The sequence below is a fragment of the Rhipicephalus microplus genome, chromosome 6 (genome assembly GCF_043290135.1).
Source record: "Rhipicephalus microplus isolate Deutch F79 chromosome 6, USDA_Rmic, whole genome shotgun sequence".
Taxonomy (NCBI): domain Eukaryota; kingdom Metazoa; phylum Arthropoda; class Arachnida; order Ixodida; family Ixodidae; genus Rhipicephalus; species Rhipicephalus microplus.
The window spans coordinates 87,073,062-87,099,179 of record NC_134705.1 but is presented as its reverse complement, the minus strand read 5'-3'; the positions used below and the strand labels follow the sequence as shown (position 1 = coordinate 87,099,179).

At 48.2% G+C, this 26,118-nt stretch overlaps 1 protein-coding gene across 3 annotated transcripts in view; it reads left to right on the top strand.

The window, feature by feature from the left end:
• Window positions 1-2,930: 2,930 nt before the first annotated feature.
• Window positions 2,931-26,118, top strand: part of RSG7 (Regulator of G-protein signaling 7) — an 82,556-nt gene continuing 59,368 nt past the window's right edge. For all 3 annotated transcript variants that reach the window (XM_037419002.2, XM_037419001.2, XM_037419003.2), the window contains exon 1: window positions 2,931-3,330. In XM_037419002.2, the coding sequence (XP_037274899.1) occupies window positions 3,205-3,330 (126 nt within the window). In that variant the 5' untranslated portion in view covers window positions 2,931-3,204. The remainder of the gene's footprint in view (window positions 3,331-26,118) is intronic.

Genomic DNA, 26,118 nt, shown 5'->3' with positions numbered 1-26,118 from the left:
GAAGTTTTCTTCTTTCATTCCCTGTCCACATAAAGTTTTTTTATCCTTTTGCTTTTGTTGACATGTACAGTCGTTTTAAATTTTGTACCAAAATTGCCAGTGACGACTATACTTGTCATCAACCAAAATTGTTCCCACATGGAACCAATGGTGACTACACTCGTCATAGTAGCTAAGTAAGTAGGTGGTCCTAATCCCTTTTGGCACAGGGCAGGCGCACCCAGCGCCACAGGACAAAATGTTGTGTGCTCACCCATACACACATCACTAGGCAGGCGCTCGCAGCGCCACCAGCCAAAACTTCGTGCTCCACACGCACTTCACACGAGCACACACACACGTTTTCAACTTCACTGTTCAGAAAGAAAAAAAAAAGAAAAAAAAAGTTGTGTTTCTTGACACCAGATGGCCACACTTGTCCATTTTGTGTCATTTGTGTGTATGCTTTCTTGCATTGCCGTGCAGTGAAGTTATCTTTTTTTTTTTGCACAGTTAGTGAAATAAGAGCCTTATTGAATTGATACAAAAGTGTGGTTCTATTTAAAAAAATGATCTCTGCAAATTAAGCAGTGAGTGAGTCAAAAAACTTTATTTGGTCCACAATAGACTCAAGGAAACTCAATGTCACCTGATAGGGCCACACTCTGGGCTGTAGTGCGAGAGCAGTCAGGTGCAAATCATGGAAATATTTTTTTCGGTAAATGTGGTACAACCTTTTTTTTTAATGCGATAGCACTCTCGGCTAGATTTTGCTGCCGGCGTCGGCGTCACTCACCGTATATGTTGCCATCACATTCATTGCTTCGCCTTTGCAGCAAAGCTGTGACTTTTTTCGGTAATGAAAGATGTGATAATAGTTCACTGGAGGGAAGTGTTGTGCTCTTGTTTATAAGAGCTGCAATGCATGACATTTGAGTCAGCATGGGGATGATGGGTAGTTTGCCAAAGTTTCTTTCACCAGAAGTTCAGCAAACCAACTTCACCAACTGATCCCTTTTTGGCTCACCAATTAGAATAGGCTTGAGGTTTGCGACGAGTTGTTTCTTAGAAAACAGGAGGCAAAATAACAATAAGGAAAGGCACAAGCATGAGGACTAGGCAAATCCACGTACTACTGATGATTCCTATGGTGGCCAAATGACCACAGTGCCACACTAGCCTCTAGTAAATACTGCAAGAAACATAATTCCTGTACAGGCCTACAAATGAATGAATTGTGCTGCACTGCACCGCAACCTAGTTAAATAACCAATTCACCTTAATAAATACAATAAGTCGGCTTCCTGGCAGAGCTCAGTTGCATGATGGTGTAGCATAACAGAAAAACGGTCGTTTAGTTTGTGTGTGGCCTGTGTGTTTAAAATAGAGTGACGAAAGAGCTTGTGCTGTTTACGGTCAATTGATATTCTGTAACGTAAGGTTAATTGACTGGCATTGGTCGGGGGCCACATTTGGGACGCCGGATCAATTCGGACAAACCCGGTATCATTTATCTCGCATCGAGACCTTGGCTTCTCTACTTCACTGTCTATCTTATGTTTGCTCGTTCGCGAACCACAACTTCTGTGCAGTTGAGTTTATACATGCCGAGTGTAGGACGTGTGATTGATTCTGCTCAAATATGGTTCAGGAAATCGGTACGTGCGCGTGACTTTTTTTTTTCTTTTGCTCGGAGGTTTTAATTGTAAGGCAAGACACGCACATGCCAGCGGTAGTTTGGATTCCCTTCAAAGCCTGAAGGTGTACAATGTACCGTTTTGAAGATTTAAGACAAGTTCACGCGACAAAAGTAAAGCACAGTATATAAAGGAGTAGAGATAAAAGGGTGGCGGAAGTAAGAAAGATCCCAGAGATACAGCAGGATAGAAATAGAAATGAATAAACTGGGAAGTGAGAGAGAGGAAGCAAAGAGAAGCAAAGTATACCACCCGGCTCCACACTTACTTCAGACTTGACACCGGTATATTGTGCGAAGCTAGCTTAATTAGCTTTTTTCCCCGATATAGCGAACTAGGTATGCACCGAGTTATTTTTCCCGCAGTAGACCGTAGCGACACGTGTGCTTTTCGGTAACCGCTGGTACGGTGCGCTTTCACCGACTTTCGGTATTAGAGGCACCCATTTAATGAAAAGAGGAAAGGAAAGACTGAATTGATTGGTGAATTTTCGCTTCGGCCGCAGCGCAACAGATGGCGACAGCTACTTGCAGCCGGCTTTGATCACGTGACCGCGCTTTCTCGGGAAGAGTCCGCGATTGGCCGGGAGCGATGTTGTTTAGGTTTTGCACCTTTTTGTTTGTAAACGGTCGCCGCCGCTAGGTCAGCTGCTAGCTTCCTTTCAACCGCTACTTTCGCTTCTCGGTGTTTTCTGCAGGCGTGCGCGTTCTCTTGTGCGTGCGTCTGGTCGTGTGTGATCGTCTCGTAAAAATGCGGACATCGGCCCGGGAATAAGGCGCCGCCACCGCGATTCGGGCCCGCCTTGCAAGCCCGAAGCGACGGCCGCCCGTGGGGCACTGTGTGCTAGCTTCACTGCACCACCGCGCGATTACGGCGGCCGTAGCAAAAATGCCTCGCGGGAGCATCGCCGGTGTTCATCCTCGGCGGCGACGATCGGCGCCGAATCTCCCGTGGCTTCTGCAGGCCTGCGTGCGTCGTCGCCTACGGTGCGAGCCCGACGATCAGCAGCAGCAGCGGCGGCTCCGAGCCTGAAGAGCGCGATGGGGAGCGAACGTTAGGCCTAAGGAGGTCCTCGCGCGAGCGCTCGATCCGATGCAAGGCGGCTCACCAAGCCTCACCCGCGACCAACGAAATAACGGGGCGGCGTGGTGTTGCCCGCTTCCCGCGTGAGTGCGAAGACGGTGATAAGTGACTCGGCCAGCGTCGTAAGCTCCGCCGGGAAGTGCCAACGCAGGTGCGGCATTCCCTCCCCTTCCCGCCGGCGTGTGCTGCTGCGTTGGTACGTGACGAGAGCGGTTCCTTCTGGGAGAAGAAGAGCGGGCGGGCGGGTCATATCGTGGTTTTTAAACTTGATAGCTCGCGGTGTGGTACGACGACCCTGAGTGTGTGTGTACTGGATCGGCGGCCGCAGGCGTCGCGCTGGTGGCTGGCGCGCGGCCCGCGAGCTTGCTGCTCGTCCCGCTGGAATGGTGGCACCACGGCGCCGAGGCTAGAGCACGGTGGCCGCAGCGTGGCACCGCGCCTGGCCATGGCGTACCGTCGCAAGACGGACACCGGAGGAGGCGGCGGAGGCAGCCAAGCCAGCGGCTCGGCGGCATCGTCGGCCGCCGCCACGGGCAACGAGGAGAACCCGAACCAGATCGTCTGCCGTAAGGTGAGCTTCGCCGCTGAGCTCCCGTGCATTGCGCGATTCGATCGACGACGGTTCGATGATCGCGCTCCCCTCTTCCTGCTTCGTCGATATATATTGCGACGTGAATCGAAGTCGGGTCAAGATATTGCTAGCGTGCACGCTTTATCATGCCGTGCCGTTCGTCGCTGAAGCTTACCGCAAGCGCCTATTCATAACTCCCGAGCGCTGTCCTCCAGAGTTCATGTCGTTCGGTAGCGTAGCAAGATATATAGATATATATATGTATTTTCCAGGTGGGGAAGAGTTCATTCATACTTTATGTAGTCTGAAATGTGAAATTGAAAGTTTTGGGGGGAGGGGGGTTATACTTTCGGAGGGGGGCAGCGTGCCCCGGTTATGTCAATTACGTGCTTATAAATGATCTAAGGTTCTCGAAAAAAAAAGCAATTACGAATTGCAAGTCCCAATACCCAGCCTATTAAAGCTGCTAAATATGTTTCTCCTGAGAGCCCCGCCATGGTGGTCTAGTGGCTAAGGTACCCGGCTGCTGACCCGCAGGTCGCGGGATCAAATCCCGGCTGTGGCGACTGCACCTCCGATGGAGGTGGAAATGTCGTAGGCCCGTGTACTCAGATTTGGGTGCACGTTAAAGAACCCCAGGTGGTCGAAATTTCCGGAGCCCTCCACGACGGCGTCCCTCATAATCAAATCGCAGTTATTTCTAGACGGAAAACCCCGGGTATTATTACTACCGTTTTATTAGTTCTCTTTGTACGATTCTTTTTTAACAACACACGTTATCACTTGCTGCTCAGTACGGTGCGCTGATGGATTCGTTGTGTCCTCTTTATTATTATCGATATCATTATAATTAATTTCTTGTTGTAAAGTAGTGGCTGAGAATGCTCGTGGCACCACGTACGTCAAGTGATTATTCTTATTAGTGGGTAGCCGTAGCAGTTACCTGCAGTAACGCGGCGCGGTGCTTTCCGCCATTCCTGCTGTCGGTGTATTTCCACGCGTGCATTCTTTCGAACACAAAAGCCCGCTGCGCTCAATAACACTGGCTGCGTTGCAACGCTTTAAACTCCTCAGGTTCGTGCACGAAAATATACATAGTGGATATATTGTTCCAAAGAATCTGTCATTTGTGCGCAGGCCCTCATGTGGGAAAGAAAACAATTAAGCCATTGTTTTGTCGTTTCCGCGCACACATCACGCGTTTCAAACGCGCTATATCCGAGGTTATTTCTTACGTCGTTATTTCACGATGTAGTCATCTTTAACGTATTACTTATTATGCGTGTGCTGTATAATATGTGGTTCGGGGGTTACATTGTAGTGAAAATGTTTTACTAAACTACGATGTATTGTTAGCAGCGTTGTCTAATATGCGCAATAGGGATTTAGAACGCGGGACAATTCGTACTATCCGGGAAAACGTTCTATGCAAGTTCACCAGAACATCGTGCAGTCTCGCTTGATATCGCGAACGTTGGCGCCGGGAAACGTAAGCTAACGGACATGTATCAATGTGCGTGTGTGTGTGTGCCGCAGTATGTACCGCAACTGATGTGATTTAGGAGCTTTTCAACTTCACTCGATCATTTAATATTCGATTCTCTTTTGTGTACTTGCGGGTATTCCGCTTAATTCGGTTTATATCGAGCATTAAAAATTACCACTCAGCTGCCAATCACAGGCTTTTTCTTTCATTGTACTTGTGCAATATATATTTTTTTAAATTACACCGTAGTTGGAACCCTCCGCGGTGGCTCAGAATTGGGCACGGTGTCGCCCTGCGAAACTTGAAGGCGTGCATGGGTTCCATTGCCGCGGCCACAGCGTCTGAATTTCGATGAGAACTATGTCCTCCGCTACGCCTTGTTTACTAATGATATCGTGGTGTCGGCTCTTTAATCACAGGAATTATTGCTACATACCCGTCACCTAAGCGCCTAGCTTACCGAAACAAAGTGGCGTGGTCTACGTCTTGTGTACGTTGTACCGGTATGGGCAATCGGCAGCGGGGCAGCTATAGAGTTACTGTATATGTGTCAGTTGAAGCGCATACAGTAGTGTAACTTTGGAAGTATATAGAGGGGCGCCCAGTAAACTGTATATGCTACCACAGTAAGTGTGTATGCTACCTACAATAACTGTATGTTATACCTATGTAGCAGTTACAGCTCAATTCTGTATGTGCTATAGCTTTAGGAATAGACTATACTGGTAAGTAGCAAGACTGTATATGCTACCTAAAGCATGTACAGTTAGAGCTCCCTTAAGCACATGCTACCTTTGGGTAGCATATACAGTTAACGAGCTGAAAAGAGCCATATATAGAGTAACTCGAGGCTTCCTGTGCTGGATGCTCCGCTGCAGATGCCTTCCTTACTCCCTGTAGAACGTTCCATGGACGCCCCCTTTGTATGTGGTTCAGGAACTATAATAATTCCTCGCGGAGACATAGATCGATGTTGCGTGAGGGATCATCATTTGGTAACCTCTCCTCCGCGTCTTGGGCTGAAAAAAAAAAAAACGAAAGAAAGAGGAGACAACCGATGCGGAAACGTTGGCTCACTTACGCACGTCACCGGTGTATTGATAACATTTTGCTCGATCGCTTTCTACTGCGCACGTACTTTGACGTATATGACTGCTACCGTATTATGGCGGGCTTCGGCGAACATTAATTATGCTAATGAGGAATAGTCGAACGCGCTATCGCTGACTGGCCGCTTTGTGCTCATGCTTCTGTGGCCCTCTCTGCAGGAATTGAATTTCTAGCAAACCTAGGTGCCGGTCAGCCAGCACAGCTTAGTTTAGGCTATAAGTGAGCTCGTGAATTTTTGAGAAGTCCTCCATTCACGAAGCAAAGGGCAGCAAACGAAGCTTGAATTGTGACTGCGCCAGAGCTATTACATTCAATTTATTCATTTATTTTATCGCATTGTGCAATGCTACCTGCTAACTGATTCCTTCCAGGCCCGTGTGTTTAAATTTAGGTGGGCTGTGTGGGCGAATTGGTTTGTCACACTTGCCTCCCCGCCCCCTCCGCCCCACCAGTAAAGCTGAAGGTGTTGAGGGTCGTGAGGTTGTTTACAGGACAACCGGTGGGGGAGGGGGGGGGGCAGTCAGGTGCATTGGTGATCAGGTCGCACTGCGCACCATGATGTAGTAGCGAACTAAGATAAACGCAAGGAGGAGAGGTTCAGGATGGGAAAAGGGAAGCTATTTCTGCGGCCCTAGTAAAAATAAAAGCTAACACGATACAGGAATATAAACAAATGAGGTTACAACTATCAACTCAATCTTGCACGCTGTTGATTGGTGGCAAGGGGGGAGGGGTAGTTACTCGTGATGAAACGGCAGTATGTGTGTCAGGTGGGCGCGCGTGTGCACAAAACTAAAGGGATACGTAAGAACGAACCGTAAGTAAGGCTAGAATAGTAAACAAAAGTTCCTTAGAACCCCCAGACAACCGGGTACTCTTTCTTTTTTCTTGTTTTTCTTTACTTGCACTCCTCGTTGTATACTTACGTAAGCCGCTTTTATGTGTATGCAAATCAGTATGTCGTATAGCTCACTCGCGATCGAGTTTGCAGCGATCGCTATACGCAGTTCCTTATATGGATCTCGACAAGGCAATCAAATCAGAAAACGTTCGATATAATGAAATAAAAAAAGGGGGGGGGGGGGAGGTCCCGTAACCGCGAACTTGTGGGTTGTCTGGTTTTTGTTCACACGCGATTATTTGGGATATATCTCTTCACGAATTTAATTTTCTCCAAACGCACATTCACTGAACTGGTATGAGCAGCCGGTAACTATTCAGGTGAAGCCGCCGATCGGCACCCGTTCATTCGTGGCAAAGCCGCGGTTAGCCACTTTACACGTGCAGTCTATGGCAAGGTGGGTTCAACTGGTCGCTGACGCGTTCGTCGTTTTAATGTCGTGAAGTTTTTTGCAGCTTTTCAGGTCGACGCCTCGGTTCTAGTTGTATTCACGAAGAGAGCTATTGGCGACTATCACAAAGCAAATAACCAAATAAATAAATGGGATAAGCTCTTTCGCACCGACGGCACCATTTATTTCTAGTTACATGTGTTTTGAACCTTAGATATCGTACTGCAATTACAGTACGATACAGAGGCCCCGCCGCGGTGGTCTAGTGGCTAAGGTACTCGGCTGCTGACCCGCAAGTCGCGGGATCTAATCCCGGCTGCGGCGGCTGCATTTCCGATGGAGGCGGAAATGTTGTAGGCCCGTGTACTCAGATTTGGGTGCACGTTAAAGAACCCCAGGTGGTCAAAATTTCCGGAGCCCTCCACTACGGCGTCTCTCATAATCAAATGGTGGTTTTGGGACGTTAAACCCCACAAATCAATCAGTACGATACCGAGGAACTCTATAACATACATCCAATGGCTTTCCGAAGCTCGTATATATAACGCGTTTCTAGACAATCACTGTTTTCGGCACTTTCTGCTGTCATTTCAACCGAGATATTAATAAGCATCCGTGTACTGCTTACGAAATAATACATGTTGCGAGACCGAATCCCCTCTTCTTCTTTTTTTCATTTTGACCTATTGTAAAGAAAGGAAGGGGTCCGCGCTGCCACACCCCGCCCCATCATGGTGGCTTCATGTGTTTATACAATAGAACCTCCTTATAAGTCAGATTATGAGAAAAAAAAAAAGTCAAGGAGTATTCGGTTGCCCGAAATTCCTTTTCGAAACTGTTTGACCTCGCCCTATTGCGAAAACTTTCTTCAGTAATACAGAAAGACGGGCTAGTTGGTTTTGTTGCATACTGAAGCTTTAGCGCGCTCGCACGAGGACAAATACGATAGAGACACAGGGACCAGCGCAGTCTCTGTGTCTCTATCGTATTTGTCCTCGTGCGTGTGCGCTAAAGCTTTATAGTAAGAGACTTTCTTTCTTTATTCCTTTTTTTTCGGTAGTAGTAGTGGTAGTGGTAGTAAACATGATTAAAAAAAAACAGAGGTTGCCAGGGAGACCAGCCTCTAGTGGGTCAGCCTCCCTGCAGTACTAGGTGGAGTCCCTAGTCAGGGATCACTAATTGGTCGTGGCCGCTGTCCTGGCACGCTGGACCATGGCTTGTTGGGCCGCAAGGTCCTGGCAACCGAGCAGGGCCGCCTCCCAGTCCTCTCTTGTTGAATTCGGGGCTAAAGAAGGATTGAGCTGGCATGCCCATACCATGTGGTAGGTGTCAGCCACCTCCGCACAGTACTGGCAGAGGCCGGAAAAGGAAGAGTCCAAGTTTTAAGCACTGGCGGGCACAGTAAAGTATTGGTAAATAGCCGGAGAAGAATTCTCTCGTCCGCCTACCTAAGTCCTTTGCAGGGCCGAGGAAAACGGTGGTGGGAGTCCCGGTAATAGGTAATTATCTCTCTATAAGTTAGGAGAGGAGCGTTTTCTTCTGGAACACAGAGGTTATCGCTGGGCGAGGCAGTGGCCCGGGGAATGAGTGCGCGGGCGGCAGCGTGCACCGCCTCATTGCCTGCGAGGCCCTGATGGCCAGGAGTCCAGACTATTGAACGCTTCGTTCACGAGGTTCCCGCCAGAATAACACGTGGCATGTTCCCGCAAAATGACCGAACAATAACCGCGTGTTTCCGCCAAACCCACATCGTCTGCCGCAGTGCAGCGGCTACTTGCTATTCAAAGGTCGCGGGTTCGATTCCGGTCGCGGCGGTCTCATTTCGATGGAGGCGAAATGCTAAAGGCCCCGTGTGCGCTGTGCGATGTCGGCCCACGAACGCCGTATAGTCTGAGTTTCATGTGGCATGACGATAGTACAAAACGACAACACAGAGACAAGAAGGACACGAAAGACACTTCTTGTCTCTGTGTCGTCGTTTTGTTCTCGCGCTACAACTATCGTCATGCCATACCAACTAGCCCAAGCTGGTAGTTTTGGGACGTAAACTTGAGATAATATTATTATTAAACTCGTATATATAAGCGGGGCATGACACGTGGGGAAGCTTTCTTCTCGCTAAGGTGGGGGGCCTGTACGTGTTGGTAAGGTATCTCGGAAAGCAAATCAAGGCGCTAGAAAAAAAAAAAGAAACACAACCTTTTGCTTCGGTAGCACTATAGCGCCGCTGCTTGCTGCATGCAGCCTTGCACCACAGGTGCAAGCTGCGTACGCCCGCCCCCCCCCCGCGCCTTGTTTTTCTAAAGGTAAGGGCACCCTCGCCACAACGCCAGTGAAAGCGCGCTGACGTTAAGTTTACGAAGCGGTCGTTTTTTACTTTGACTGTGCCCGCATCTTTCAAAATGTTTGATCATGTATCTGTACGTATTGTTCTTTTGCTGTGAAGACATATAGAGCTTTCTGTGCAGCACTATAAAATGTATCCAAAAGATGTGTTACCATCTATGCCCACTATCAGTAGTGACATTTGCAAAATGATAGAAACAGAATTTCGTATGCTCGTACGTCATTTTCTTAATTGTCACCATCACGTCGTTAAACTGCGGTCGTTAGTCGGAAATGATCTCGGCTGTCGCAATAGGTCAGAAACACTGCATTAGCGATTCCCACTTTTTTTTTCAATGAAGCCTATAAATGCATTAACTAGTTTGAGACGTGCATGTATTCTTGCGTGTACTGTACTATGACGAAGGCGAAACGTAGGCAGACACATATTTCCCAAAAATTTGTTGTCAGTGTTCGGCCCACTGAAATTGTTGTGGGCGTCAAGTTGAGCTATACGGCTATAGCACAGTTACACGTTTGTCTAATGCCCGTTAGGCTTATTTTCGATTTGCAAAGTTCATACAGCTGTTGCTTCAAACAGAGCGTTCACAACAGGATATATAGTCTCCTAAGAGCGAAGCTCTTTTTTGTCGAGCCTTTCATGTGCGGGATCCGTGGCAACGCTTGTGGGAATCGCAAGCGGGTATGCGCGACAGACATTGGGTAAGTCCCACTATATATACTCATAACTGACCGCTAAAAATGAATAAATCAAATGTTAGCCCAACAAACGAGGGTGTGTCACCGAATTCGGATAAATCTCGCTACACACAATTCTGAAAAAAAAAATGAGGCAACAGTTATGGCCTAACAAATGCCATGCGCGTTACCTAAGTCACACCACTGTCACGTGATACCTTGTGGTTTTAAAAGGTGGTGGCTGTACTACCACCTCAATTCTTAACAAAGAGTGCTTAATAAAAGTGCAGTGATACAACGTATTGAAGCACCTGAAGTGGAGGCTTGTTTGTGAACCTGTTTTCAAGAGTGGCATGGGCGCAGTAAAACTATATAGGAGCATCACAAAGAGTTTTTAATGAAGACAGCACTGATACAACATATATGAGAGACTCGCAAAACAGTAAAAAAAAAATACGTTCGCTTGGCGAAAGGAAGGCCACCAACTTCGCCGTTTCATCAGTGTCTGCGAAGCGGAGTTGTTTGACTTCTTTTTTTAATCTGCTTTCACTTGTCTATCCGGTGAGCGCTCGTTCCGTTTTGAGTCATTGTGCTGTTCGCGCCGAGTCGCTCGCAAATGTGGCCTTCGTACAAAGACCTATGTAAGCCGAAAGGTCGTTCCGGTTGTTCTGCATTGATATACCATGTCGTTTCACGGCGTAACACTTGTCTCGTTGTATATGTCTAGTGTCGACGCACGCGCGCACAATTGCGTAGATGCGTGGAGGAACCGTGCTCGAAGTAGTTGGCTACCGTTTTCCTTTCAAACGAAGCTTGTTGCTTAGAAAAAAAAAATGGCCCCGTATCTGCATGTTCCACCGCAAATGTCGTCGCAAAACGATAGTCTTGCGTCTGGAGAGAGTGAACAAAACGTTTATTTGATGTTCTGCGCAAGAAAATCGGGGAATGGTATTGTGAAGGCGCTGCGTTACAGTGCCTCGACCGTGCAGTGGAGGCGAACGAACGCATCAAGTCACGTCACACGTGAGACATGAGCGCCATCTGGCAGTTATCTTGGAAAACGAAGCGCGCCGCGTGCGCGCCTGTCTCGGAGGCGATAAGGTGTAGAACGCAAGGCGACGGGCAGGTGCCACCAGCATGTCGTCTTAACAAAGCGTTGGAAACACTCGCCTTTCTGTACAAGCGTTACATGGTCAGCGCAGCGTGATAAACGCTACGGTCCTTAGAATATACTGCTGGCCCTCAGACAGCAAGCGGTTATGAGAACAATCTACATGCACATCAGCAGTACGTGCGTTAAGAGTAGTCGGAACTCCCCAGGTGATCGAAATTTCCGGAGCCCTCCACTACGGCGTCTCTCGTGATCATATGGTGGTTTGGGGACGTTAAACTCCACATACCAACCAACCAACCAGAAGTCGGAACTTTCAACCAGTCTTTAGCATATCTTATGTTTCCGTAAAATAGCTAAATCTAAACATACTGTGCACTAAGGTGTTCCCTCTAACACTGGAACCGTCTGTACACGACTTCGTATAAGTGCCATGAGCTTGTTATGAATCGCAGATATTGCTTGCGGTGGCGGCCGCAGCTTATACGCAAAGAACCCGGTGGCGCCGAGTTTTGAGAAATGCGGCCCTGAGAGGGGCGCTGGTCACACGCGTACTCGTGTGCACGGTTTACCAAACAATGAGGGCTCTGTCGATCTGGGCTTGTTGGCGATCGGTCGCTTCTCGCATGTATGGTGGTCTGACCTTTTGTGGACGTCGCGCGTCATTTCTCGTTGGCGCACTTCGTCGTTGACAGCAGATAATCGCACCACCGTCTTCACTGCCTGCAAAGTGAAGGGGGAGCGTTATGAGATAGATAGATAGATAGATAGATAGATAGATAGATAGATAGATAGATAGATAGATAGATAGATAGATAGATAGATAGATAGATAGATAGATAGATAGATAGATAGATAGATAGATAGATAGATAGATAGATAGATAGATAGATAGATAGATAGATAGATAGATAGATAGATAGATAGATACAGACACGCCTGTTTTTATTTATTTGTTTTTAATTTGTTTTTGTCCCGTGCAACCGCAACGGTGAAGCGGACCCTTGATATTCTGACCTGCCCCATTGCCCCCTCACCGCCAACTCAAGCAACTTAGATTAATATTAAATGTATAGGTTTTACGTCCCAAAACGACGATATGATTGCGACAGTGGGCTCTTAAAATTTTCGACCGCCTTCGAGTTATTGTCCGTGCCCTAAACATGGCCTGTGGACCACCGCCTCGATCAAAATCTGACCTCCGCGGCCGGAATATGACCCTGTGACGTTCGGGTCGTGGATAGGGCGCCGCACCATCGTGGCGGGTCAAACCAGCTTAGATCACGGTGGTGTTGTTTTCGCAGTCAAAAGATGCATCGATGTCACCCGTCTACCCTGGCACTTTTGCAGTCACTGGCATTTTCGTAATCCGTGGAAAGCGCCCTTCATTGGACAGCTCTTTCTCTCCCTCTCACACAAATGCGCACGCACATGTAATCCGTGCCCAAATGGCGGTCGCTATCAGCTCAGTGCAGGGCTTAGCGACGATTTCAGACTGAACTTTCGAGTGAAAAAATGTGCGATGTGCGGTTGATATTCTCAAATATAGCATGTAAACCGCATCGACGTAACTGAATGATCGTGGGTTCATTGACCCATGCAAGCGCGTAACAACAATAATCTGCTCGGGGTGCCGATTTGTTTGTGCGCAAAGCGTGGAAAGTGATCCCCGAATAATGAACATTTTAAGTCGCGACAGACTCGTTCTAGGTTTCCTTCTCTCTTCTTTTTTTAAACTGCTGTAGTGATAGAAGAGTCAGCCCAGATAGAGAAAAAAAAAAGGGGGGGGGGGGGGGGGAGAATAACTTTGACTAGTCGATTTGGATTCGGCGTTGTGTGCGCAGCTATTGGAATTGTGGTCGCACGGAAAGTGCGGTGGTCGTGGAAGTTGGCTTAGTAAACAATCAAAACCCTGCTTCTATACTGAAGAGTGAAGACCGATTCTCCGACTGCTACTGCAGTTTATTATTTTTTCTTCTTCTTCGTTATCAAATGGAAATGTTGTTGCTCGCCACTGCCAAGTGTTTGGGCTTAAAAATAACTTTCCACTGGTCCCTGCCCGCGGCACGTTGTCTTTTCGTCCACTTTTCTTTATTCACATTTACATTACAAATATACTTCTAATAACGCCCCTGATACTTTCCCTGGTGTTGTTGTCTGTAAGTTCTCATCAATATTATAACAACATGGGGTTTTACGTGCCAAACGCCGGATATTATTGTGACGTGCACTGACATTGCACAGTACATACACGGGCCTTTATTTCGCCTCCACCGAATTGCGACCGCCGTAGCCGGGACCGAACCCAGGACTTAGGGCCAGCGGTCGAGTACACTATAGGCATCGCACCACCGAGGCCATAGATAAGTACACCCGAGGGGATTCTGGCGCTACTCTCTACGGGAGCTGCAACGCAGGGTGCAAGCATGGGAATGGTGGGTATTGCACGGATTTGTCTAACACTCGTTCTTTTGGCTCCGTTCGACTTCGCGCGGCCTGAACTCGCCTTGCCGCAAGACGAACTTAATCAGTTACGCTCCACCACCTTGATACTTTTTTTTACGCTCGCCAATTCAAATCGGCTCACGAAGGTCACAACGGTCCGCTCTTTTATTCGAAACAAAACCGAAACACAACAACAAACGAAGCCAGTGCGTGCGAAGCCCGCAAGCACGAAGACTCCGTGTACTACCCATCATTCCCATGGTGGATGAACAATCGCCATAGAGTTTCCTAAAATTAACAAGAGGGCACTCCGGCGCTGCGACCGTTTAGCGACCATGGGATTGATGGTAGTACACACATTTGCCTAGTCTTCGTACTTGCCGGCGGCGAATCGTACTTGCGGCTTCGTTAATTGCCGTGTTTCGGTTTTGTTTTGAAAGGAAGATTCAACCCTTTTTAACTTCGTGAGCCGATTTGGAAAGTAAGACTAAAAAAATAAAATGGTGAAGCGCAACCGCTGAAGATTTGCTAATACTTGTTTCGTAAAAAAACAGCTCCAAGCCACACGAACACACACGGAACTAAAAGCAGGCCAGAAGTACGAATATTAGAAAATTTGTGGACTACGCATCATTCCCATGCTCGTTGAAGCGCCGTGCGTTGCAGCTCCCGTAGACACAAGCGCCAGAGTTCCCTCTAGTGTATATTAGGAAACTCTATCATCGAGGCGGACGGGCTTTCAAAAGGAAAACAGTTAGTAGTATAGATTACGGTTTAATATAAGAAAACTGGTACAAGTGGTACGTGCCTGCCTCTAAGATCGGAGGCACCTTTGACCCACGTACGATGCCCTGCGGTGACGCTATCGCGTGTCGTCATAATGATGTCACATGGCGACGCCATCATCTGGGGATGACTTTCTTTTGCATCACTAGTGTTGACGCCGCCGATGCGGAACGCCGGTGGATTTCAGCGTTTGGTGGTGAGGCATCTAAAGGCTTTCCGCCTTCTGTAGTTGTACGAAGCAAGCCGGCGCACCATTTCTGCGGATGTGATTCCTAGCGTATTTTTAACTGCAAATCGACGCTGATAGTTTACACCGATGCAGTGTGTGGTACGTACGTGACACGTACCACACGTACCACGTACGTACGTGACACATTTTTCCCAGTCAAAAATTACTTGCTCAACCTGTAGCCCCACCTGTAGCCATGGAAGCGAGTGTGGCACACTCTGACGGACACTCCCACGTTTAAATTCACATATAAACCCAATAAAGTGGCTGGGGGGACGGCCGTCGTGGTAGCTCAGTGGTAGAGCATCGAACGCGTTATTCGAAGGTCGCAGGTACGGTTCCTGCTCACGGCAAGCTATCTTTTCACCCACTTTTCTTTCTTCATATTTACATTAGAATTCGGTCTAATAACTTCCTCTATACTTTCCTTGCATTATTGTCTGTTAGATCTCATTAATATTGTGTAAAACACAGAAAAACGAGCCCTTAGCTATACACTTCTTTCCTTATATATATATATATATATATATATATATATATATATATATATATATATATATATATATATATATATATATATATATATATATATATATATATATAATCAATTAGACTTATTAGACTTAAAGTTTAGCAAATTCTGTTTTTCTGTACCTTTCATCAGACTTCTGTGGTGTGTGCTGAACAGCTTCGCTGGTCATCCACATTCACAGAGTCAAATGGCATCAGACTTTTCCTTTACTCCTTTGTTTTGTTTTTGTTTTTTTGTCCTGCATGGCCGCCGGTGCGCAAGGGCTGCACGTGTGCAGACCCTGCTATCGCTAATGTTCGTTTCAGTGTCTGATAACAGGCCTAAGTCTAAACGCAACGCGCACCTTTATCAGCCAACGCTCTTTTATGCTTCTGCTTGCAAAATTGATTCGTGTCTTAACGTACTGTACTGTAAGCTTCGCCGCTACACTTGGAGACCGTACAGCGAGAGCACGCTCTACAGGCAGACGGTGGTTCGTATTTGTGCACTTGCGCGTAGGACACACGTACAGGCAATTGCACTGCGGATTGGATGAAGATGATATACATCATAATCAGCTTCGTCATTGTTATCATTCGTATTATCATCAGTCTACTGCAGGGTGTTGTCGAACTGACGTTGCCAATCAAGCAGCTCTAGTGCTTGCTGATGCCGCTTTGTACCGCGAACTGCTCAATCTCATCTGCCCATCTAATTTTCTATCTCCCGCTGACGCGTTTGCCTTCCCTTGGAATCCAGTCAGTTTCCCTTAATTACCAGCGGTTATCCTGCCCACGTGCCCCGTTCTTGTTTATTCATTCTTCCTGATTTCAACTATGATGTTCTTAAAGCGATACTGAACAAAATATTAAGGTAAAGTCTCCACCCACAATTTTCTTTTCGCGTGTTTTCTCGTTTACGATTCGTCATCTCTCGGTAAGAGCGGGTTTTTCTGTATTGTGGAATCGTACTATACTAATACGCGACAATTCGTTTTTCCTTCTATAGTGTCCTTTCAAAAGGCCTTAAGGAGAAACACTATATGTAAATAGTTCGTTAAGTTGTTGGTTCTTTGGAGCTTTCGACGGCATGCAGGCTGCGGCGGCTGCATTTTCGATGGAGGCGGAAATGATGTATGCCCGTGTGCTGAGATTTGGGTGCACGTCAAAGAACCCCAGATGGTCGAAATTTCCGGAGCCCTCCACTATGGCACTGGGACGTTAAACCTCACATATCAATCAATCGATGGCATGCAAGTCTCACACTGGCCGCTAGAGGAGGATGAGGCTCGGTTGTTGTGGTATACTTTGAGGAAGGAGGAAGGCGTCTGCGCTTCTTCATTCGTCGAAATGCATCCAGAAATTTTGTCCCGTTATTCAGAAAAAGTATCCTGTAGTATACCGCACTGTATAAGCAAAAGAGGCTCATTCGCGGTAAAAAAAATGAGGGGGGGGGGGGCGGAGGAACTCGCTAAACTAACCTGTCAACCGCAGCGACAAAACAGGAGATACGGGGGACATTGGGGAAGGGGTGCTGTGCGATGTCGTGGCGTTCACCGTGCGGGCGATAGGGGGAGCCATGAGCGATGATCCGAGGTAACGGCGGTTGATCGCGATAAAAGTGTGTTCCCGCGCACGCCAACATGGACGCGGGCCGCGCGTCTCTGATATCTTTGTCTCTTCCTTGGTTTCATCGCATCGGGCCTGTCCAAGAAGAAGCCGAGGCAGTACGGGCTACAAAAGATACACCGCCCCACGCCGCGCGTATAGGAGTTGACATCGTTTTTCTTTCCTCGTCTCGCGTTATGCGGTGCTGATGTTTTTGTGTGTCTTTTGTTTCATTGTTCTGTGACGTGTCTAGCTGTTTCTTTTTTCTCTTCGCTTAAATTTATTTGTGTTATGGTTTCTCGTCGTCTTATCCGTTCCGCTTCGTGTCAGTATACTGCGAGCGCAGCTTATTTACGAATTTTGTGTTGTCTGCGTCGCTCGTTTTGACTTTTTTTTTACATTTCTGGCTTCAGTTGTCCGGCTTTCCGTGGCTTTCTCCTTATACACACTCTGATTCAGCGCGTCGGTTGCTGGGAACCTTTTTTTTTTTTCCCTCGGCAACTGTTTGTCAGTTGTGTATACCTCAGCAACTACCGAAAAGAACGTAAAAAGCGTTAGTTTAAAGATAATGAAATAGAAAACGAACTACGACCGCTGCTGTAAGAAATCTCTTTTCCTGTCTTCGATGAGCGACAACTTCCACCGAATCGATAATGGGGGGGGGGGGGGGGGGGGGGCGAACGGACGCCAAGTTCAATACGCATCCGCTCTAGCTCGCTATCGATAGATGATATACGCTGAGGTGTGATGTCATCAAAGTCGTCACATTGCAGCACTGCCTTGCTTCCACGGTGCATGAAAAAGCTGCACGCTTACCTAGAAGTTCTATTCTGGAAACTATCAAATTCCGCCACTTGTCAACGCTGATTTGTCCAGAGGTGTGATGCGGCCCCTCTGATTGGCCGAGAATGCTGTCAATACGAAAATCTGGACTAGACAGTTTTAGTGTCGGGGTCCCTGAGTAGCTCGAGTGCGCACGCTCTTGCGTTCCTTTGTACTCAGAATCGCACCCATGGGGAATACAAAGGAACGCGAGGGCTTTACGTACGCAAGCTAAATCGGGGCCTCGTTTATAAAACTCCTGAGTGTGTTGCAACTTGACGGTGTTCTGATTATCTTGACAGCTCACTGGGAGCTGGGTTGGAGCAACAAATATGGCGTACTTTCGTATGCATACTTTTAGACTCGCACCTCAAGTGACATCTTCCGTCACGTGTCCCAGCCTCGACCGATTAAAGTGGCGTTTGTGTGTGTGTGTGTGTGTGTGTGTGTGTGTGTGTGTGTGTGTGTGTGTGTGTGTGTGTGTGTGTGTGTGTGTGTGTGTGTGTGTGTGTGTGTGTGTGTGCGTGCGTGCGTGCGCCGCAAGCGTCGGATACTTCAGGAGAGGGAAGCACGTCAAGGGTGCCATGTTTTTACAGTCCGCTAGCTAAATATTCGTCTGTCACATTTGTACTCTCCTGTTTCCGTCTTTACAGCTTGCAGACGACACTCGCGATCCCGATACCATCGGATCGTTCAGCCGACCGGTGTGGCTGTCAGAACGAAAAAAGAAAGAAATAAAACAGTGAAACTAAAGGAGAAGCGATAATTTTATTATTCTTTAAAATGACGCATAAGAAAGCTGCTCGACGGAGGAAGATATACAGAACTCTTTTTCTTGATGGGACGCGTGGGCAAGAGGAAGAAGCTCGAAGGATAGCCGCAAGAGGGCGAGGTCAGCAAACACAAACAAATTGAAGCACGATGCCTCCTTCGGCTGCTCTTTGAGAAACGCAACAAGCTCGGGAAAAAAAGAACGGTGGCCTGCCTCCGTCCACTCTTGTTGTTCTTTTACTGCAGTGTTCCTCCCGAACGGCAAACGACTCGTTGAAAGCCGCGCGAGCGTCCGACTCTTGTGTGGTGTGCCATTTTCCGTAGAGTGCATGCATCCTCCTCGCGGTACCGACTCGTGGTGGCTCCTTTCGTGTTTCCCGGCGGCTCTGCACGAGCAAGCATGCGAAAAGGATTTGCGAATTCGTCCTCTTCATTTCTTTCTTGTTCGTTGATGGCGCGTGTTCTCTCATCCACGAAGAAGTAGAAGAGAGTTGGGGGTGCGCTGGGCCTGCCTGCCTGCCCCGAGTTTTGCGGCGCTCAACGTAAACAAGCCGAGCGGCAAATATGAAGAGTTCGGCGTAACGGTGCTACTCCGTGGGCTTCCGAAAAAGAACATGACGAAGAGAAGGAAAAGCCTCGTGTGGCGCAGCAGCTGCCGCTTTCGGCTCTCCTCTTCTTCGTGGTCGTCACCATTCCTTTCCGCGTCCTTCGCTACGTTGCATGGGTGCCGTTCTGTTCTTTTTTTTTCCCTGAGCGAGAACCAAAACCACCATTACGACCTACTTCTTCTTCGTCGTCGTGTTTTTGTTGTGTTGTCGCCTGTTCTTGTTCCTCGTAGCAGACGACTCTAGCGAACAGAAGGGTGGTGAAGGCTAGCACCGTTCTTCTGCTCCTTCACTTTTATTTCTGGTCGTCTGTTCTCGTTTCTAACAGACGACTCTAAAGCGAACAGAAGCCGGGATGGTAAAGCTAGGCGACGCTCGCAATGGCAACAAGACACGAAATAAAAAGAAAAAAATAAGAGTGGCGCGGTCTTCTGTCTGTTGCGTTTTGTCGTCTGCTTCGAAGGAGAGAAAAGAACGTCTGTTCTCGTTCGGTCGCACATTTTCTCGTGCGTTGTTGCCTTTCCGCGCTAGTGGTCTGTACTTTTTTTTTTATTCGCGCGCAGTTTCTGGCCACTTCTCGCTTGCTTGTCACAAGTTACTCACGTCTGTCTTCGTATTTTTTTTTTTCGAGAAAGAAGAGGCCGAGTAAGTGTGACATATAGAGCCACGGCTGGGGCTTTTAGCTTCGGCTCTGGTAGTGTGTCTCTACTGGAGGATGCCGTCTATAGTTCGCCCCTCGTTTTCGGCAACGCGTTAGTATGTGTAAATACATAAAAAGTGCCGCTTCCCATTTTGCAACGTTTTTTTTAATTTGCTTGCCGTTTTAGTACTGTATTCTGGTTGTGGCATAGCTTTGGAATTTCGATTGAAAGGAAGGCTGGATTGTGTAGGCGTTTCTCCTGTGCAGTCTTACAGTCTGACAACTTTTCGGGATATTTTGTGCCTTCTCAGCGAGATACGCTTTGCACAGCTTCATTTGATGCAGGCCTGGGGCTGCTGCGTTATGGTCGTAAACCGTTTTTTTTTATTATTTTTGTTTCGCGATATACATTTTCGTTGGTAGTATTAGATAAATGCGGCATATCAGTATCAGTTACAGGTCTTCGTTGTTGTTGTTTTTTTCACTGTCTTTGTAGCTATACCTTTAACTGCCAGCATCTGGTTCGTTTTAGTGTATTCGTACGCACATGTACATCTAGCATTTTCGCTGCTCGAACCACCGACTTCAGCGACACTATCCGTAACCATCTGTTCTTTTGCGGGATATGTCATCTCCGGCCGACATCTCGAAGTACAGACAACCCATGCTTGTGGACAAAAGCACACAAGCAGAACGCACACGTCATTTCGATGTCGTCTGGTACGAGTTCGTCCTATACTGATGTCATCTACTGCATGACTTCAAATGAATTTCTACATCGTGGCCTCCTTTGTCTTGCGCACTTACGTATTTTGACGCGAATGCGTGCATGCGCGGCTGTTTGATACATGTCGACTGCAGTATTAAAGTGAAGGATATGGTGAGCCGTCAGCGTTTTTCGGAGCGTGACTGCAGCTGTCCCATTGGGAAGTTTCCATTGGCACATATAAGGTCCGACCACTGTGGCTTATCGAGGAACATAAATGTAACCCATGTTCTCCAACGTAGCCCAAAGCACGATCTTGTAAGAATGTACATCGACGCGATAGTGTTAAAGAGCTCGTTTCGCAGAAGTTCCGGTGTTGGCGTCGTTGGCTGCGAGTAAAATATTATCTTGTGACTAAAAAAGTAAGAAAATGCAAACGAAATAATAAAAAAAAATGTTCGGTTAGAATCAGAATCGAGTTCAGTTAGCGTGGCAAGCAGGTGTTGTGCCTAAGAGTCACGATATTTATTCAAACTGCTTTCTGGAAAAAAAAAAACTGTATGAATCGCATGCGCAGAATTTCGCCACGTGTCGATACATTTGAATTGGAGCAATGATGGAGTGAGTGCTTTATTGGCTGACCCATTACAAAGCGCTCTGACACATCGTCAGCTGCAGTAGCATGAGCTACTGCCGCTGTAACTGCAGTTACTGCAGCTACGCGTAAAGTGGGCCCTTCGCTGCTTCGCGAAATGAAGAATTATGACGTAGTTTGGCACGTAACGATTGCAACTACAGTAGGCATACTATAGGATACACTGAAACGGCTTTTGTTACGCGCACAGTTGCTCGTTTTCTTACGGCACGGCTGATGCATGCACCGAGAACCGAAGCGAGGCTTAGCAACTGCAGGGGAGGCGGTGGTGCACGCGTGGCCTGATTGCGCTATCGCGTTCTGCATCTTCCACGCCGGGATGAACAACTCGGAGGCAGAGGACACGCTTTGGCATTGCCGAGATCCACTCCTAATTTTTCAAGAAATTTGTAAACACCATCAATCGGAACGGCCGAGGTTCCGCCTCCCGCATCCAACTTTAAACAGAGCTCATACGTTTCTCCCCTGAAGTGCTATATGGACGGTGTACAGCGAGGCTGTCCTCGCTGTGATTACCCGCGTCGCACTTTGCTACACATGCTGTGGCAATGTTCCCACCTGGGCGAGAGCTCCGGGTCTCCCTCAGCGGAGGAGGACTGGCGATCTCTTCTCACAAGCAACGAGAAGGAAGACCAGCTACGGGCTATCCAGAGAGCCCATGACGTGGCCGAGGAGATGCATCTCCCCGTCCCGTCGTGGGTCCATCCCGCTCCTATGGGGGAGTCAGCGTCGTCTCCCGATCAAATAAAGTTCTTTTCCGGTCCGCCTGTTCTGCACTTGCAGGGGAAACGCAAGCGTCCTCCAAGTTTTTGACTAATTTACAGGAGGCTCTTTTTTGGTCCCGTATAGGGCTACGGTGGACCCACACGCACAAAAACTCTTGGGTTGGCGCATAATTCTACGTTTCACGGCCTTATCATTTCACGCCGTGTTATAAAAAAAAAGAAGAAAAAAAAACAGAAAGAGAAAACATTGTGTCAGTGCACAAGCCTTTGAGAGAGTGGAGCTGCGTAATCTTCCTTGTTTTTTGTCTATTATACATTTTTTTAATTTTCTTTTTTTGTTCGCCATCACGGATGAGTGATTACGGGACTCGGCTGCTCACTCGAAGGTCGCGGATTCGATTCTGGCCGCTTCTCCAGGCCACTTGGATGGAGGCCAAGATGATAGAGGCCAGCGTACTGTGCGATCTCGGTGCACCTTACATAGTCTAAATTTCCGGAATTCTTCACTGCAGTGCCCATCATAATCATATCGCATCTTTGGGATGTGAAACCCCACATATTCTTTTTTTTCTTTCTTTCTATTTCTGTATATGTTTCTTGTGTCTATCTTGGATCTGTTTATTTGTTTCTCCCCCTGTGTGTGTCTTTATCCATCTTTCTACACAGTGACCTGTGTTTGAAAGTACCCAATAAAGGTTTATCCAGTCCCATACAATCTAACTTTCTACCTTCATTGCTCTTTCCACTCTTTTTTTTCTCTCTCTCTCTTTCGTTTCCTGCCTTGCTCTTTGTTTTTTTCTCTCTTTATCTCTTTTTGTGCTTTCATCTGGCTTTCTTTATATCTTTATTACCCTGTTTTCCTCTCTCCTTTTGTATCGGTTGCTCGGGGTCAAACTTTTATTCCGCAAATTAATCGATACAGGAGGTAAGTGAGTCGTGAGGTTCATCCAGGTATGCGTGTGGCACAGAGGCCCAGGCGGGCTTTCAATGCGCAGACAGGGATTAAGGCACGCTGAACGCCGTCAAGCGCCTCCCTTGGGTTGCAAGTTAAGAAGGGTGGCACTCATACGGGCCACGTGGCTTCATGGAGGCGGTACTCTTAGGGGCCACGCGGCTTCAAGGAGACTGAAAGGTGTTAATGTGAAAGCAGGTGCGCTTCTTGACAACGCTCAACCTGTGAAAGCGTTCGCCGGCGGAGAACAGTGCGAGTACCCGCGCAGAGCTGTAAGGCCAGTGCCGCGATTGTGGAGTCACTTAGCAAACCTTCAATGCCACATATTTATCCCTTTTTGATATTATGATAACTGTTAACGTCACAAAACCACGATGTGGTTATGACGGACGCCGTGGTGGAGGGCTGTGGACATTCCAATTACCTTCGATCAACTTGCATGCACTCAAAGCAATAGGTACACGGGCCTCAAACATTTTCACCTACATCAAAAATGCGGCTGCCGTGGCCGGGATCCAATCCCGCGACCTTACACGAGTACCATAACCACTATAAACTGTCGTGGCGGGTGTGGACCCTTTTACATCGAAGCAATGTATGGACAGCAGGCGCTAAGCCATCATCACGGGCGTTGTAAAATGACGTCGCTTTCCGTTTTTTTTTCCATATCACTACATTTTAGTTAGTGTCCGCATACTTCACTGCAGCCATTGTAGGGGGATAAAAATTACGTATGCTGTGGCCGCTGTGAAAGGGGATTGAACCCAATACATTGAGCTTAGTCGCGTTACACTCAGCGTTCTAGGCCATCACGGCGGGTTTTGGCAATGAGTAAGGTGCAGCTTCTGTTTACATTGAGCACCACGACGGGAAATGTGCCACCACCAGCTGAATAAAAAAATATGGCCGCCCGCACATTCTCACGGGGCGAACTCAAGTAAATACGTTGCGGAGGGGGGCATCGCGTGAATGTTGCGTAATTGGGTGTGGTTTGGCAGTGCTTAATTGTTATTTCGTCCTCATCATTCTTGATTATTTATTGAAGAAGAAACGTTGCCTCCAACGTAAAACAAAAGCCAAGTCAAGACGCCCTTGACTGAATTCCGAACGCGCGATCCAGTCCCTACATGTCCGGGGTGGCCAGTGAACGGTTGTGCAGCGCGAGCAGTAGTTTTTGAAATGCGAATGCATTTCTTAGGCGAGCCATCTAAGGAATCCGGTGTTGTCCGCGTTGGTGTCCGCGCGCTGGCTGGTGTTATCTCTCCGCTCTCACTCTCTCCCATAGAAACAACAGCTGCTGGTGCGCACGCTTATCGTCGCCCCTAGAAACCGGAGCATGTAGTGCGAGATAATGTAGGAAAGGGTGCAGTGCGTCGCCGCTCCTTCTCTCGCCGTTCGCTCTCTCTCCTCCCTGCAACCCACTCCCCCTTCCGCTCTCGCCTCACTCTCGACCGTTCGCTGGCTGGGCGCCTCTCGAGGCGATGGCAGAAGTCGGTGAAGGCGAATGTCTGACGGCAATGGTGCGACCAGGAATTGCTCTGCATATAAAACAGCCGTGGTACTCGTGCTATCATATCTTAAAAAGACACTAAAGAGCAAAACGTTTATTTTTTGCGCATTAGTAAAGTAGTAGTACGTACTAGTACGTACCTCGTAATACGTACCTCGTAGTACGTAACCGCCAGTGGCACATACCCGGAATAGTGGTCCTAACGATTTTGACCTCCAAAGTGGTTCCGGTGAGAGATTTCTTCTGTGCGTTGTTGAACAATAAAAGATAGTGCTCAATGCACATGTTAATCACTGCTAAGGGGGAATGAGAGACAGGAGCATTCGGCCTTTAGGTAACGCGCACGCTGCGATCCCCGTTAGCAGCTATTGGCATGTACATTGAGCACGATCTGACAAGAAAGGTTCGCTACGTACGTTATACTCGCTGGGTGTAACCTCCTTGGTTTTAGAAAGGTTTAGCGAGCGTTGGGCCGCATAGCCATGAATACAGTGAACTAGTATATACCATGAACTCGAGGTGGTTAAAGGTGGGAAGTAAACCCGAAGCGCAAGCCTTAAGAAAGTGTGCGTGTGCCACCTCCCGTTTAGTCCTTGAAATGTCCGCTGGATGGCGGTGCTTTTATATGGGGAATATATGATGAAAAGATGCGAAATGGTGGTACTTGGAGTGCTGAATAGATGGACGAACGGACACACAGACAGATGCATGGATGGACGCATGAACGGACGCAGGCGCGGATGCATAGACGAACGCACGAACAGACGCACGCACGGACGGGTGGATGGACGCATGGACGGTTACACAGACGTACGCAGGAACGGACGGAAGCAAGAACGAATGGACGGACGAATGCTTCGCCCCACTCCCCATCATTCACTCCGTGGATATGCTGCCATTTTTTTTTGCAACAGATGACGCTGAAAGCTAATGAATGAATGAAACCATGTTTATTCCACTTTGTTCGCGCCGAAGGCGCTGCGGTGGACAGTCAGGGCACTATAGCAGGGGGGGGGGGGTAGAGCTGCCTCCGTTTTATTACCGGACGTCATGGAGGCAGCTAAGTGGGGGCCGCTTGAATGGCTTGAATCTTGTGGCTGTCGCGGAGCCGGTCGCCAACCGGTGGCGCGGCCGGGTCCTGGAGGAACATGATGAGTGCTCGCCAGAACTCGATGGCGCGATCAGGGGGCGAAGGCTCCGGGCAGGCCCATGTCCGGAGAGAAGAAGGCCAGGGTCCCCGTTTTATGGTGGCCAGGGCACGGAGCCTAGGCGGGTTGTACACAGGGCACTCCCAGCACAAGTGGTTGAGATCAGCCCGGCAGTTGCACGTGGAGCAGAGACCTGTCACGGGTGGTGGCGTGTCACCCCTGTGGAAACGGTTCAGCAAGAAAGGGGTAAGGAGTGTTCCTGCCTGAATTCTCCGAAGCAGGACAGACTCTCTCCGTGTGAATACCTTCGAAGGAAGCAATGGTATCGAGAGTGGATTACCCACTGCTGTGAGGTAGGCGGCGCGACGTTGTTTGGTAATGTGCTTATCTGCTATCGGATCTGCTAGCTCGGGTGGGGTAGCCAGAAAAGTGGAAGGAGTATCGGAAGCTCTGGCTAGCGCGGTGAGGAGATGAGCGCGCGCTAATCTGTGAGCCTTCTCGTTTCCGGGGATACCGCAATGCCCGGGGACCCAGTGGATGGTAACGTCATGACCACATTCGCGGAGCAGGCGCGTCTGGTGTCGGATCTTCTGGAGTACAGGATCTGTGTAAAGAACATTAGCGCATGCCCGATGGGCAGCCTGGGAGTCAGT